The 16,962-nt window shown below is 38.3% G+C and overlaps 1 protein-coding gene across 1 annotated transcript in view; it reads right to left on the bottom strand.

Annotated features, from left to right (window-relative positions):
* Lamb4 (laminin subunit beta 4) overlaps positions 1–16,962 on the bottom strand; it is a 91,255-nt gene that overhangs the window by 11,068 nt on the left and 63,225 nt on the right. Inside the window, exons 24-29 of the mRNA XM_069996223.1 lie at positions 14,419–14,785; positions 10,232–10,392; positions 7,578–7,783; positions 6,082–6,285; positions 1,636–1,780; positions 259–466 (exon numbers count right to left, since the gene is read on the bottom strand). Coding sequence (XP_069852324.1) covers positions 259–466; positions 1,636–1,780; positions 6,082–6,285; positions 7,578–7,783; positions 10,232–10,392; positions 14,419–14,785 — 1,291 coding nt within the window. The remainder of the gene's footprint in view (positions 1–258; positions 467–1,635; positions 1,781–6,081; positions 6,286–7,577; positions 7,784–10,231; positions 10,393–14,418; positions 14,786–16,962) is intronic.

Genomic DNA, 16,962 nt, shown 5'->3' with positions numbered 1-16,962 from the left:
TCACACGTGGCATTTGCTGGCATGCATTAATGTAGGCCTCAGACCACAGGGAAGGCTCTGAGGAGAACAGAAATCCCTACACACTGTCTCCCAACTGTCACTTTTCTTAAAAAAAAGCTTAGCCTTCAGTTTTGACACTGAATTACTAGAGGGTAATTTCATTTGCACATTATGGCTCCCAGGGCCAAGAATTTTTTCAGGTGGACCTTTAACAGGTGGCTCATTATAGCAAGATGAGAATATTAATACTATACTTACTCAGCTGCTTTGGCCTTCACCAAAAGTTTTTGGGCTCCATCTGCTGCCTTATTTAGCCTCTTCACATCTATCCTGTAGTCCTCACAGAGTTGTACAAATGTCTGTATTTCATCAAGTTCATGGGTTAGATTTTGTGATGTTATTGGAAGGTGGATGTTAAGTACACGATTTGCAACTTTTTCTATATCTTCTGGAGGCACATTTTCCTCTTAAATAAGAAGTCATGGGGGGGGGTAAAAAAAAAAAAAGAAGTCAGGTTTTAGGTCATCATACTCCCTTAGCAATCACTGCATCATGTACATGTAAGCATAGTGAATTCCAGATCAAAGTCACTTGCATTTAACACTGCGTTCCTAGGACACAATGATTAGGTTGTATATATCTCTTACTTAGATCCTTAGTTCTTTGTTTTGTTTTGTTTTGTTTTGGTCTGGTCGTGGGGCCTGAACTCTGGGCCTGGGCTCTGTCCCTCAGCTCTTCAGCTCAAGGTTAGCGCTCTGCCACTTGAGCCACAACGCCACTTCCAGGTTTTTTCTTATGTGGTGCTGAGGAATCGAACCCAGGGCCTCAGGCATGCAAGGCAAGCGCTCTACCACTGAGCCACCTTCCCAGGCCTTAGATCCTTAGTTCTGTGGACCTTTAATTTTAATAATATTTGGATACAGATTCTTTTTTTTTCAACTTGTCAGGTTAATTAAATTGAACCTCTTATTAGAAATTTGCTCACTAACAATGAGAGCACAGCCACTATAAGCAGTGAATTATATAGGAAGCAGGTTATACATACCCACTCTATCATGAACACTTGCTACTATCTTCATGTAACTAGATAGGCAATTTGCTTTTAATTTTTGCCTGAATTAATTTGCATCTGCAGTAACTGCCAAAAAGTTTAGTCAACCAGTGTTGTCAACCCCAATCCCTCTCGCTAACTCATTGCTAATATGCTTGAATTGTCCAGTATACTGAGTCTATTCCCCTTTCTTGTTAGTGAGTATTATTTAAAGGTTGTATCTACATACATTCTTTTTACCTTGGATATCTGCATTAGAATGAATTAATACAATCTCTTGAAACATTAAAGCAGAGAAGTGGTTGGTCACAGAGATTTCTTGAAAATATGAAATAGATTAATGAAGTGATTGCTGAGAAAACATTGGAAACTCCAATTATTAATTGATTAAAATTAATCTTACCCAGAAAGTCTTAATTTCCTTTTGGTGCATAATGTCTTGAGATTAAAACCAAAGGTTACATCAATTTTTTTTTTTCTGGTTTAGCCATGTCATTTTAAACTAATATAATTTGGGACTGGTTATGATGTTTTGGGTACATTTTTATAAAGAAAGAGATAAAAAAAACTTTGTTAAAAATTACCTAACAAAATCTTTTTCACTTTTTTGATTAAGAAGTTCAGTTTTTTTTCCTCAGATTCCCTTTGGTTTTTCATATTTTCTAGTTTCATACTCAGCCGTATGGCATTGTTTCCAGAGACTTCTGCCAGTTCACTTATGTTTTTAATCTGGAATAAGAAAAAATAAACAACGAAAAAAATATGTAAAAATCAGACATGTTCTATGAATATTTAATTGTTTGGCTGGTTCAAATAAAATTGTTGCTAAAAAAACACACAAGCAGAAGTCTAAGTAATTAAACCATAGGTTCATTCCAAAGGATTCTTTTTAAAAGATGATTATCATGTGCTCATTATCAAAGTTTCTTTTTTTATTAATTTTTTTATTGTGAAAATACCATACAGAGGGGTTACAATTACATGAGCAAGGTAATGAGTACATTTCTTATCAAGCATTGTTGCCTCCTCCTTTTTTCCCCTTACCATCCCCGCCCTCCTATCTCCCCCCTCAAAGTTTCTTAATAAAGAAGAATTTTCATTTTGTAACATTGTTAGTAATCAAAATTACTATTTGAAAACAATATTAGCCTAATGTTGGTGAAGTTTCTTAATATATATAAAAAACATAAATTGTTTTAAGACTAGCATTCTCTAACATTAATAACTTGTCCCAAATTACTTAGGACTACTTACTGTAGTGACTGTTATGCTTAACAGGTTGAAAATAGTTTTTTTTTTTTTAATATATGTTCAAATAGTTACTCTTGGAATCATTCCTCAAATATAAGTAATGTACTTTCTTTGAAAGCTAACAAGAAAGTGTTTACTTATAATAAAGGGGCTTGAGCTGAGTGGGCTACAAATCCAAACAAGCTCTGGGTGAAGGAATGAGGAACCCATACACCAGCAGCTAGAAGTGCAAAGGTCACGGACTTTTTTGGATTCCAGCAAATTAGAGAGAAGGAGAAAGAAATAAGACAATATCACCAACCAGCTGAGCTTTATTGAATAAATTAATTGTGACAGAATAGGGCCAATTAGAATCAAACATAATGTAGAAGGGAAGCATCTTTTATTTCCACACAGAAGGAGCCTGCTTAATTTGAGCCAGAGATTGGGAAGAAGGATTTAATGTATAGTCATCAACAAATGAAATACAGACTATAAAAAGGATTTATATGATTAAAAATGTGTACTTTAATTTTTTTGGAGACTTTATCCTCAAGTCTTTAGAACTTTCTTTGACATGGACAGCAGTTAAATAAGGCTGGATAGCTATAAAATGAGAATTCAGGAAAAATGAGAATTCATTCCATATAGAAAAGCTTCAAGTAGGCCTGATGAAATCTCAGAGTAGATTAGTTGAGGCCATATTCAGAAAGACAGATCATTAAGTCACCTCACTCTGAAAACATCTGTCTGCAGTCCATCTTCTGACACAATTGGTTCCTGAGAATTATCTCACAGTCTCTTCTGGCACTCTTCCCCTTGCTAATCAAGAAGAAAATACCACAGTAATTTATGGCAGTCCCACCTGCTCTCATCTTTTTCTAGCTTTCCACTTACTTGCTGATTAAACCACATTCTGTTAATATAGACTTGAGGGGGTTATCTTTTAAGACAAATAGCTTAAAGCTATTGTTAGCTTAATCATAAATCCACCCACAACCAGGGTTCATTGCAATGGAATGAGAGGTCTGATTTGGGGGCAGGGGAGAGAGGAATGGAGTAGTTTAAAGTTATGTGAACCAAGGATTCTCTTAATCACTGAGTTGTAAGACCAAGATTTGTGTTGTTAATATCACTGCTGTATTGTAAAAGCAATGCAGAATCATATGTAAGTGAAAAATTAGTTAGCAATACAGAATTGGGACCAGGCAAGTAGAAAACTCACATCATTTAGTAGATTAAGGAGATTTTCCATCTTAGCTCATCAGAACTAAGCCTCTGTAGTAATTTAGCTCTACAACTTGCCCTCTATAGTAACTGAACAAGAATTAGGGAGAATGAGGCGGGAGGGCGGGGAGGGGTTTCTGTGAGTTTTTATCTTGCCTATGATTCTCACCCTGTTCCCAAGCTTAGCTTTCTGTTGATACTAAGGCCTTGTACACTTTTCTTTTTATTTGGAGTTGGCTTCTGCTTTTTACAAATAACTGCAAGGAGTTGGTGGTTCACGCCTGTAATCCTACTTAGGAGGCTGAGATCTGAGGATTGTGGTTTGAAGCCAGCTCTGGCAACAAAGTCTATGAGATTTTAAAAAATTATGTTAATATGTTTTCTACTGTAAAAATACTGTACAGAGGGAAGTCTATAAGATTCTTATCTCCAATTAACCAATCTCCAATCTCCAAAAAGTTGGAACTTGTAAAGCATTGTCTTTGAGCTAAAAATTGAAGGGAGAGCTCTAAGGCCCTGATTTCAAGCCTCAATATTAGGACCAAAAACAAAAAGAATGCAGACTGATATAATATTTGGATTATATTAATAAAAGTTCAGCCCTTTTTCTTCCTCATCAAAGGCTCTGTATGTATTATCAAAAAAAGAAGAATGCCATCATCATATTTTCAAAACCAAAGGATATAGTGCATCTTGAAAAAGCCTAAAGACAGGATGGTAGTACTAGAGGACCTGCCTAGCATCTGTGACACCCTAGGTTCAATCCTCAGAACTGTGACTTGAACAAAAGAAAACAAAAAACCAAACATGCTGGGTAATTAAACATGATACTCATAAATGTTGTCAGAAAAGTAAATGAAATAATTTCAAAATGTTACATGTTCAAGCATTTTCTAACATTAAATTCTGGTATTAAAATTTGTATTTTAGTAGGAATTATATCCTTGAATTTATGAAAAATGATTCTTTGCTTTGAGAGATCTATAGCTTTCAAAGCTTCCATGCTAAGGTGTCTTTTTTTTGTTTTGATTTTGTTTTTTGTCAGTCCTGGGGCTTGAACTCAGGGCCTGGGCACTGTCCCTGAACTTCTGCTAGGCTAGCACACTACCTTGTGAGCCATAGCACCACTTCTGGCTTTTTCTGCTTATGTGGTACTGAGGAATTGAACCCAGGGCTTCATGCTTGCTAAGCAAGCACTCTACCACTAAGACACATTCCCAGTCCTCATGCTGAGTTTTGACATTCCTGTGTAGTATTTGCTATAGAAAAACATGTCCACAGAAAGCCTATGACCAACAATAATACACTTTGAATTTTTCCATCTATTTAAAAGTGTATATTTACAGTTCTGTACAGTTTATTTGAATAGTGACTTCCTTTTATAATTATATTTTTTCAAGTAATGGTACAAAGGGGTTACAATTCAATAAGTCAGTTTATGAATATAATGCATCTTGATCAAAATCACCATTCTCTCTCATACATGTGTACATTTAATCTTTTCCCTCACACATCTATATATTTAATATTTTTGTTGTTGTTACCCATGGTAGGGCTTGAACTCAGGGATTGGGAACTGTCCCTTACCTTTTTTGCTCAAGACTGGTGCCCTACTGTTTGAGCCACAGTTCTAACTTTTTGTTGGTTAACTAGAGATAAGAATTTCATAGACTTTTGTGCTTAGGATGGCTGTGAACTGCGATCCTCTGATTCTCAGCTTCATAAGTAGCTAGGATTATAGGCATGGGCCAGTAATACCTGGCTCTCTATTTTAATCTTTTTTTTTTTTTTTTTTGTCCGTCGTGGGGCTTGAACTCTGGGCCTGGGCGCTGTCCCTCAGCTCTTCAGCTCAAGGCGAACGCTCTACCACTTGAGCTACAGCGCCACTTCTGGTTTTCTGGTGGTTTATTGGAGATAGGAGTCTCACGGTCTTTCCTGCCCGGGCTGGCTTTGAACCGCGATCCTCAGATCTCAGCCTCCTGAGTAGCTAGGATTACAGGCGTGAGCCACCAGCACCCTGCTCTATTTTAATCTTTAGAACACTTAATTTTTCAGCCTCTAGAATACACAATGTCTAGAGTCTATCCTCTCTTGCTGGTAAATTAAATGGCACTTTACCAAAATCCAGCTTGCTTTTTTTGCCTTGGTAAGATTTAAAAAAATATTTTATTGTAAAGACACTGTACAGAGGGATTACAGTTACATGAGTAAGGTAATGAGTACATGTCTTGTCCAACATTGTTACCCCTTTGTTTTTTTCCTACTGTTTCTTCCCTATCCGCTCCAATCCTCCACCACCCCTCCACCCGCACCGAAGTTGCAAAGATCATTTCCAACATAGTGTCTTATGAGTATCATCGTTGCAATGGGTGATCCTGCGTCCTTGTTTCAGCAGTTTGTTATTCTCCTTCTCCTCCCCAAATTAGATAAATGTATAAACAAGATGCAGGGGACCAAAATCAAGTACAGTGACAACAGGAGATATACCATAGGGGGAAGAACATACAAAAGAAACAACAAAAAAAGCACATAGTACATTAAAAACAACAAATCAAGCAGAAGACATTCTTTACCTGATTCGTCAACCCTTGAGTCTGGTTCTCCAAATGGTGGATCACAGCCTCTGCTTCCTGGGCTTTCTGAAGAATGTTCCTTGAGAGGGTCAGAAGGCCTTGGCAGGCGGGACCATCACACTGCTGGAGCCCCTCAGGGCCTGTACAGACAGAGCCCCCACAGGATGACAGATTACAAGGCAAGCTCCCTTGTTCTCCACATACCTTACAGAAGAAATGTCAAAGCAACTTGTTAGCAGTGATTTTCTAATGCTATCCAGATTCTCTAAGGCAAAGTATTGTTTTTTTAAATTTTAATTTAATTTTATTATGAAAGCGATGTACAGAGGGGTTACAGTTACATAAGTAAGGTAATGAGTACATTTCTTGCTGAATAATGTTACCTCCTCCCTTGTTTTTTTCCCACTCTCATTTCCCCCATGACTCCCCCCCACCAAGTTGTAAAGTTCATTTCCAACACAGTGTATTGTATCACTGTTGCACTGGTTCATCCTTTATCCTTTGTCTCACCATTTTGTTATTCCCTTTCCTTTCCCCAAATCAGATAAATGTGTATACAAGACACAAGGTACCAAAATAAAAAAACAGTGACAACAAGGGATAAATATACCAAAGGAAAAAAATGAAAGAAAAAAGAAATAACTTCATGTAGTACATTAAAACAAAACAAAAACAAAAAGAGCCTCTTGTTTCCATATCTTGGAAGCAATTTCAATTAGCATCATTTTATGTGGTCATACATACATAGCTATTGAGCTACTGTGATCCTCTGCTAGGTCTATCCTTAGACATATACTAATTATTACAAATGAGGAAAACCATGGAGCCTGTGTTTCTTTGGGTCTGGCTTATTGCACCTGGTACTAGGGCTTGAACTCAAGGCCTTGTGTTCTTGCTTGGCTTTTTTTCACTTAAGGCTAGTGTTCTACCACTTCAGCCATATCTCCACTCTCAAGGCATTGCTTTGTCATGTAGGTTTCTTTAGTTGTTACCTACACTAAGTAGCAAGGGGGTGACCTTAGTAGATCCTGAGCAACTGAATAAGTATCTAAATTGTGAATTTTGTACCAATCTATCCTTTTTGTACTTACAGGTTTTTTAAAGTTACATTTTAGTGCTTCCACATTAATTTAATTTTATTCTTTGAAGATGGATATTAATTTTTACTTATAACAAAACAAGAAGAATAATGTCTATTTGCTATACTATTTTGTAACTAGTAGTATAAAATAATAAAATCAAGCAGTAAGCTTTGATTTTTAATTTTGACTAACCCTTGAATCAAGGATATAAAATATAGACTAAGTATATTTATATTTTGAGTATTATACTACAGAAGGTATATTACATATTATTTATGTATTTATAAACATACATTTGTACTAATCATACTTTTATAAGTATAAATGAAATAAAAATAAATGAGAAAAAAGTACAGTTAAGGAGCTCTGTATATAAGAAACCATAAACTTTTTATTAAACCATTATGTATTTACCTTTTCATTGAGTTTCTGGATATCTGGTACCTTAATCTGCTCTAATTTTTTCAGTAACAAGTCTTCTTTAGAAGTGACTGTATCTAAAATGGTAAGTAAGTTGTTCCTGGTATTTTCAGAGTTATTTATGATGGAACTGGTTTCATTAGCTTTCTTTTCAGCAGATTCTGATATGTGATAATACTTTGTGATGTTTTCTGAGGAATCTACAACATATTGTGGAAAGATAAAATAAAGGTAAATTAGATTTTGAAAAAAAATGAATATATTAACTATCCTGACAGTCATGCAACAATTTACTTCTTGTCTTGATCTCAATTTTCCCTATAAAATTTCAACACCCTTGCTTGAATTTGCATATGAAAGGGAAGGATTAGATAAGTTGAAATAGCTAGGCTTGGCCTGGCTCTTCTCTTTACTACCTGGGTTTAATCTTTGAACAAATCTCTTCAATTTCATCTCCTTACTCATAAATTGGTGATAAAAATTTGTAAAGGTCAAGTGAGACAATATGAAAATGTTTTGTAAAATGTGTCACAGTCTGGGTGCCGGTGGCGCATGCCTATAATTCTAGCTACTTCAGGAGACTGACATCTGAGGATTGAGGTTTGAAGCCAGCATGGGCAGGAAAGTCCAGGAAACTCTTATCTACAACTGACCACCAGAAACCTAGATGTAGTACGTGGCTCAAAGTGGTAGAGCACTGAGTTTTTTCACTCAAGGCTAGTGCTTTACCATTTTGAGTGACAGCTCTACTAGCTTTTTAAATCCTAACTCCACATTTTAAGAACCAGAAGGCTAGAATCCTGATTTTCACTTTCTACACAACTATAATCCAGGTATGAGACAAATACATCTGCTATTTAAAAATTTTTTTGGTCACATTCATCAACATGGTCTTGAGGCTGGGAACGTGGCTTAGTGGTTGTGTGTTTGCCGATCATGAATGAAGTGCTGGGTTCAATTTCTCAGTACCACATAAACAGAAAAAGCCACAAGTGGCTCTGTGGCTGAAGTGGTAGAGAGGCTCAGGGACAATAGCCAGGCCCTGAGCTCAAGCCCTAGGACTAACAACCACTTGAGCCACAGTGCCACTTGGAGTTTTTGAGTGGTTAATTGGAGATAAGAGTCTCATGGGGACTTTACAGCCCAGGTTAGCTACAAACCATGATCCTCAGATCTCAGCTTCCTGACTAGGTAGGATTACAGGTGTGAGCCACCAGTGCCTGGCTAAAAAAAAAATGTTATTGGAAGGATTTTCCATTTTTATTTATCTGGCAAACTTAGCTCCCTCCTGCAAGGCTCAGTTCAGTTATAATCTTCTCCCTTATAATCAGGAAGAACTTGGTTCTTGTACCCTGCAACCAAAGCAGATTCCTGTCTCCCTCGTGGCAGGGATAACTCAAGGGCAGGTACTTGCCATAATCATTTCCCTGTCTGTACTGTCCAACAGTGCTCAGTAACTACTGTTGGCCTGCAAATTATAACATTTCCTGGTATGGAGTAGTTTTATTTTACCTGGCTTGCGGTTACTTCCAATGGATCTTGAGTTCTTTCAGTGAGTGCCTTATTCCACAGCAAGAAACAATAAATCCCTTATGCTTGACATGGTATTGATTAAATACTGTTAATAGATCTTTTCTAGAATTTATCTAATTAAATTTAGACATTCTTAATTGTAGTATATATTTTTTTCTCTTTTGAGTCAGGATCAAATGAAAATCAGTCACTACACAGAGAATAAGGCAAAGCAGTCAATGTTTATGTCTTGACAAGAGTTCAGTGTATTTCCCCTTTACTTCTCAATTAGATGGAGTAGGTGTGAGTAAATAACAGGTTGTCCAATTACAAATATAATAGGAAATGTCATCTTCAACAAGAGATGAGCTGATTAAAGCTTTGCTTTAGAATTCCATTTATCCTCCAAGTTGATCTTGGCTTTGACATGGCTCACATTCAGTTTTAAGAACTATGAAATATGAAGAAATGATTGCTAGTGTGTTACATGATTCCAGTTCCAACAACGTTCTCAGGAGGAATCTATTTCCTTTTTTGCATCATATTCTTTCACATTTGTGGTTGCTGGAAATGAAGTGGATTATTGCCAGGAAGGAAAAAAGAAAAGATACCCTAATTTGCCTATGGCCACATGAGAATTTCTAAGTTACCGATTTGTTATTAGCTTACTTTGGGTTTTACTATTTGTGTAGTATCAGACATTGTTAACTTTTGTTATTTTGAACAAAAGCTATCCAGGCTCTTCAATGTTGTTTTTTTTTGGGGGGTGGGTCCGGTCCTGGGGCCTGAACTCTGGGCCTGAGCGCTGTCCCTCAGCTCTTCAGCTCAAGGCTAGCGCTCTACCACTTGAGCCACAGGACCACTTCCAGCTTTTTTTCTTTTTGCTTATGTGGTACTGAGGAATCGAACCCACACTCTACCACTGAGCCACCTCCCCAGCCCTCTTCAATGTCTTTTTAAAAAATGTTTAAAAAGGTAAAATATCTGTGTACAAATAATACCTTGAATGCATGTATCTGCATGTTCTAAAGTGCTTAGGCATCATGGAGTAAGCAGAGAACAGCTCACTAATGGGATTTGCTGTGGATTTCATCCAAGTTCGTGCAGAAACAGTTACAGATCACTATCTCTCTTACCTATAATGTTTGCATTAAGGATGCTGGATTGCAAATCAACTTCCTCCTGAAGGTTTTCAAGTAAAATGTCTGTTTCATTCTCCATTCTTTCTATAGTTTCTTTTAGATCTTTAAATTCATATACTGTTTTCAGTTGTTCACTTAGCTGCATGAATTGTTTCCTATTGAAGAAAATGAAGTTTTATATGGTTAAGCTTTTATTATTTGATATATTGGTAATCAAAAACATGCCACAAAATTGTCCCATGATTAGGTGTCCTCAGTTAAAAGGAATCTTCACACACATAATTTTCATTTGAGGTTATAATCTGGTATTGGTTTTTCTCTTTCCTCTTACTTCAGCTTCCTGGCTATATTTCATCACTCATTTAAACTATGACAAATATTCAAGTTCTAGGAAAGGTTTTCTAATCTTCCCATTTCAAGTGTCTTGGCTGTTTTTCTCTTTGCTTAGCATTTCAAAGCATGTATTCAGACAAGATTCACTTAAATCATTCAAAAAAAGCCAGTTTACACTTAGCCTTTAACACATGATAAAACAGAATGCTTTACCCAGTATAGGTAATATGAGTTCTTTATTTACAGTAAGTCAGCTTTCAACAAAATTCATTTTAGTTCTACTTCTAGAGAGCCTTAACTTTTAATTTACAATAGTGATAAGGTCGTTTGCTGGCAAGAGGATACTGGATGTCTTTTTCCCCATTCCCTTTGACTATGACAGTTCATACTGTTGAGAGGTATCTGGGCCTCCTATGAGTTACTCTAGGTTGTATAAAGCAGCTGTCAGGCCATGTCCAGCCCTGAGTCACTCCATTTATAAAAGAACACTTTTGACTTGAGTTATCTCATTTTGAGTATATGTGCCAAGACAGAATGACTCCACATCTTGTTTATATAGGCAAACAACCACTAGCTACCGCATATCATAAGACACAAACTACTAATTCATTTGTGCCAACAAATCATCTGTGAATGTATCAGATCACATCAGAAACCTGACTGATCAATCACACCAGGTGTAACCTGGGTTATAAAAGGAGCCTCCCAAGACTAAGACGTCAGGCACACTGACCTATCACCCAGTCGCTTGTAATAAGCCATCCTATCTGGCAGAACTGTCACAGTAAAGCAACTTTTCCTCTCCAGCTCAAGTGCAGTTTGTCCTGCCTATAACACACAGCTCTCCTCAAATTGACACTTGAAACTGTCTGGACCTGCATTTGACAATATTGTGCCCCGAATAAGTCTGTGCCTGGGGTTTATAAAACTTCTTTTTTTTCATTTTATTTTATTTTATTTTATTGTGAACATACTGTACAGAGGGGTTACAATTACATGGGCAGGATAATGTGTATATTTCTTATTAAAACTTTTTTAATATATATTTTTGATTGTAAAGATACTGTTCAGAGGGGTTACAGTTATATGAGTAAGGGATGAGTCCATTTCCTACTAAGCCTTGTTACCTCCTCCTTTGTTTTCCCCCTACCATCCCTTCCCTCCTCACCTCCCCAATTCCTCCCCTCCCCCCACCACAAGTTGTAAAGTTCATTTTCAACATAGTGTCTTGTACATCTCAGAGACTTTTCCTGTATCTCTATCCGTTCTCTAATTGTGCTTCAGTAAAGCCCTTCTGAACCTTGTTACCTCTTTCAAACTTTTGCAGCCATTTTGTATCACAAATATTGTTGTGTGAAGTATAATGTGTGTTCTGAAAGTTAATATTTCTAAATAAGATTGGAATACAAGAAATTGTGATCAGCAACAGCCACAAATAGAAAGGGAATTCAGGAGTACTTGGTGAATAAAAACCAATGAAATTGACTTAGCTTGTGATTTTATTGCTATTCAATAAATTCTGAGATTATGGAAAGACAAATATGTTTCAGATATAGCCGATTCATGGCACAGACCTTTTTCTTACTTCAGTTTGCTGAGTTCAGCATATACAGTTCAGTTGGTTCAAGTGGATAATGAAGCTCTCCTTAATAGGGAAATTGGGTGCAGTCTTAAAGGGTACAATTGAGGGGATCTGAGTTATAAGACTAATTTATCTTGGCACAAGTAAAGATATTAATGGATTCTTCCTAACCTTTTTTTTTTCTCTAACAGACTTCTTCCCCTCTCTTCTACAAACTTTTCCTTCAGGCTCCAATCACCAGGACTATAGAAATAGCATTCTTTAGGCTAATGACAATAATACAAATAACACAGCCACTACTATTTGATTGGAATTCCTTAAGCATTTACTGTGTGCATTCACTATACTAAGAGGCTTGCTGGAGTAATATTCCCAAGAATCCTATGAAATAGACTCATAATATGTCTGTCTGTCTCTCTCAGAGGTGCTGCTTCCAGGCTAGCTTACTATTCAGTTAAGGATGGCCTTGACTCAAACTCAGTAACTTCTAGTATCAGCTTCCTGAATGTTAGAATTACAGGTGTGACCATGACCTCAGTGTGTGTGTGTGTGTGCACTATTACTGGTACTTGAACTCAGATCCTTAGATTTTTTCACTTAAAGCTGGTACTCTACCACTTGAGCCACAGCTCTACTTCCAGCTTTTTAGTGGTTAATTGGAGACTTTCTTGCCTGGGCCAGCTTCAAACCATAATCCTCAGATCTCAGCCTTCTGCATAGCTAGGATTACAGGTGTGAGCCACTAGTGCCTGGCTGCTTCTGTCTTTTTGCTGGAGACCTCACATGCCTGAAGCCACATGGATAGTAAGTGGATTTGAACTAAGGTAGTTTGGCTTCTGAGTTTTTAATGCTCATGGCAACATAGGCTCCTTATTTTCTTGCTTCCTTTTGACTTGTAATATATAACAGTGAAGAAGCACAAAATCTTCTTCAAACCCATCTTTAAAGATGGAGAGAGGAGATACATGCCTTTCTATGGGGGAGATCAGGGAAAGCTTAGATGGAAGGTGGTATATGGGTGCCACTAAAAAGCAACATGGGTTTAGTGGGTAGGCCAGGAGAGGACAGAGTATCTTGGCATCTGACTGATCAGGTCAGTAGCCAACTTTTTTTCTCATCATTTTAGCCTGGGTCCAGGACTCTTCCTACTGTTTTCTTTCTGACCCTGCTTAGGGATCCTGCAGTCCTTAGTCCAGAATGTTCATTGTAGGTTAGTTAATTCTGATATCTTATGGTACTTTGATATTTTCTAGTATCTATAACCACAAACCAGTGGTCCATGTCTAAAGCTCATCCTCAGATGAGGACAGACCAAGACGGAGCATGAAACCCTGAGTTCAAGCCCCAATACTGGCACATGTGAGTACACACACCAAAAATAAATAAATAAATAAAACTTCCACCACCACCAACAAACCTCCACAGTTTCAAATTAATTCAGGAAGTTTTTTGGGAAGGTGGGATTTTTTTTTTGAAATACGATCACATACTTTATTTTGCTAGTAAACTATATTAATACAGCTTTTGCCCAGAGCAAGTTGGTAAAGATTGTCTCTGGAGACCCAGGGTATCTGTGATGATTATCCAACTCTGCTACTACAGAGGGAGACCTGTAATATGTGGGTGTATCTGTGTTCTAGTGGAACTTATCCACCAAAACAGTCCTGTATTGGATTTGACCCATCAGCTGTGGTTTTCTGACATCTAGCCAAAGAGCAACCAATATAATTTCAAGAAACAGCTGATGAATGAAAAAAGAAACATTATAAAGTGATCTTGTATTTTGAAGGAATTACCATCCTTATTTTAAGACTAAACAACTGGAGAGTTTGGGAAGGTCTGGTAAGTTTTCCTTGATTGTAACATTGGAAAGTATGCTATTTGGTGTTAGGAATGACTATACTTCTAATTTTCTGCCTTTTAAGGGAGATTGGATACAGTCAGTGCAGTATGGCTATGGAGCAGTTTCATGTTTTCCAGCTATGCTGGGTTTGGGAATCTCAAGCTCCTTTTTTATTTAGTGTTAGGGAATCAAACCATGGTCTTCCCAATGCTAGGCAAGCACCCTACCACCAAATGACACTCCCAGCTCCCTAATTAACCTCTGAATAGTGCCATTTTGTTATAAGCAATGGCATTTGTGAAAAAAAAATCACATGAAATCCTAACTAGTCAAGAAAGGGATAGGAAAGCATGACGTGAGCACCAGGTGGGTGTCAGCATGAGTCAGTAGCTGGACAAGCTGTCCCCCGAGAGCCAGTCTTACCTCACAGAGTCATGATAGTCTTTGACTTTTAAGAATTCTCCAGGTGAGTGAAGAGGCTGTTTCAAAAGCCTCTCGATTGCAGATACATTCTCTCTGAGGTTTTGGAAGTCTACCTCACAGCCAGTCAGGGTCTCTCTTTTATCTTCCACGTTAGCAATTAACCCTTGCACTGCTTTGGAGAGGGAAGAAATGGTGTGGTCCCATTGATCAAAGCAGAAGTGACATGGAAGACAAGCAGGGAATTCCTGGTTGTGACCCCGGGCACAGCGGTCACATTGCTGGCCGCTAACACCCTCCCGGCAGTGGCACATGCCTGTGTCTGGGTCACACAGAGGTATCCGGGTTCCTTCACTGTTGCACTTGCATGCTTAAAAGAGAAAAGGAAAAGAGAATGTCACTTGGTATTGTGCTCATGACTAGTACAGGAGGAAAGCCCTCTTCTCTCTCCCAAGGATATTCCCAACTCATGATTCTTGGGTGACTATTTAAAGACATTTGACTTCAAAGATCTGCATGATGGCCATTAAAATACAGCATGCCCCTCTGTATTCCAGTAACATATTAGCTCTGTTTTTGTTTTTACTATGGAAACTATCAGATGCTGTTTTATCTGTTTGAGCAAGGCATGTGGATGCCATGGGGCCTGTAGTGACTGTAGTGGCAGTAGTGACTGTGGTAGCTGCTTCAGATGTGACACTGACCTTAAGAATTCCCAGCTGGAGGCTCATCCCTCTCATCCTCCATTATATAAAGAGACTGTTTCATTCTCCATAAACTCTATGCACTTTGTCGTCGTTGTTGTCCTTGTCGTCTTTGTCGTCATCTTCTTCCTCTTCCTCTTCCTCTTCCTCTTCCTCTTCCTCTTCTTCTTCTTCTTCTTCTTCTTCTTCTTCTTCTTCTTCTTCTTCTTCTTCTTCTTCTTCTTCTTCTTCTTCTTCTTCTTTCTTTTTCTTCTTCGTGTGTGTGTGTGTGTGTGTGTGTGTGTGTGTGTGTGTGTGTGTGTGTGTGTGTGTGTCATGGGGCTTGAACTCTAAGCCTGGGTGCTGTCCCTGAACTCTTCAGCTCAAGGCAAGCACTCTACCACTTAAGCCACAGCGCCACTTCTGGTTTTCTGGTAGTTAATTGGAGATAAGTCTCATGGACTTTGCTGCCCGGGTTGAACCATGATCCTCAGATCTCAGGCTCCTGAGTAGCTAGGATTACAGGTGTGAGCCATTGGTGCCCAACTGTCTTAATTTTTTTGGGGGGGTCTGGTTGTGGGGTTTGAACTCTGGGCCTGGGTGCTGTCCCTCAGCTCTTCAGCTCAAGGCTAGTGCTCTACCACTTGAGCCACAGTGCCACTTGCAGCTTTTTTCTTTTTTGCTTATGTGGTGCTGAGGAATGCATGCAAGGCAAGAGCTCTACCACTGAGCCACCTTCCCAGCCCTCTTAATTTTTTAAAAATAGCTGATCACATACAGCACTTTGAGAAGGTTCCTGATGAAGTCAGAGGATGGGGGATGGGGAGGCCAGTGCTGTCACTACTATTTCCAAGAGTTAGCCTGTGTCTTCAGACTCATTGGATGAAACAAGTGGTTAAAATGTATATGACAGTTTTACTGTAAATAATGCCAATTGCAAATAAAACTTGATTAGCACAATGGACTCCTCAATTAGGTATAATCCATCAGATTCTACCCAGGGGCCTCATTCAGTGTGAAGCCTGTGGAGACAGCAGTATCACTTCACCATCTGGAGGCCACAGTTCCTCTCATTAACTGTCTTTGCCAGGAGCGTCAGTGGATCTGTGGCCTAACTTGGTTTGCAAAGTTTCCCCACGTGTTTCATTTATTTAAAAGAAAAGGAAAGCATTTTCTATGAAATAAGATTTCCAAAAAATTAGAGGGATGCAGGAAAAGAGACTTTAAAGACTTTTAAAGACAGATTTTTTTTAAGAGCCAAAAATTCCTCTTGGTTTTATTGTTTTGTTTTAGTGCTTGGAGATGGCACGAGGGCCTTGTCCATGCTAAGTAAGCACACTACCACTGCAGTACAGCCCCAGATCCTCCTCCCTTGTTGGAAACCAGCGATTCCACTCAGAAAACTGAGTTAAAGCATGGCCTGGAGCAATTCACTGAGGATATGTTTTCTGAATGGGGCAAGGGAATGATGGCAATATTTCTGTTAGCTATCAGAGTACACAGGAATGGAGTAAAGAGAAGAGTTACTATGCATAGCAATGTAGGGGTGATAATGATTACATATCCCTTACACCTTGGAATCAATTTGCTTTGGAAGCTGACTTTAAACGGCAACTCAAAAATCTCACTTCCTAGAACCAACCTGGCCTCCAAATTTGTGCTGCCCAATATTGTCCCCACTAATCACATGGGACTATTTCAGTTAAATAAATAAAATGAAGCAAATGTGCGCTTCTGTTCCTCACTTGAAGTGCCTGTGTTTGATGTCAAGTGTTTGACAGTTTCCTGTGGCTAGTGGCTCCTGCAGTAGACAGTGCAAAGACAGAACATCTCCTTCATGGATCAAAGCTCTACTAGACAGTGC

The sequence above is a fragment of the Dipodomys merriami genome, unplaced genomic scaffold (assembly GCF_024711535.1).
Source record: "Dipodomys merriami isolate MVZ:Mamm:240054 unplaced genomic scaffold, mDipMer1.0.p SCAF_5, whole genome shotgun sequence".
Taxonomy (NCBI): domain Eukaryota; kingdom Metazoa; phylum Chordata; class Mammalia; order Rodentia; family Heteromyidae; genus Dipodomys; species Dipodomys merriami.
Note: the sequence above shows the minus strand (reverse complement) of the source record. Positions and strands in the feature narration are given on the sequence as shown.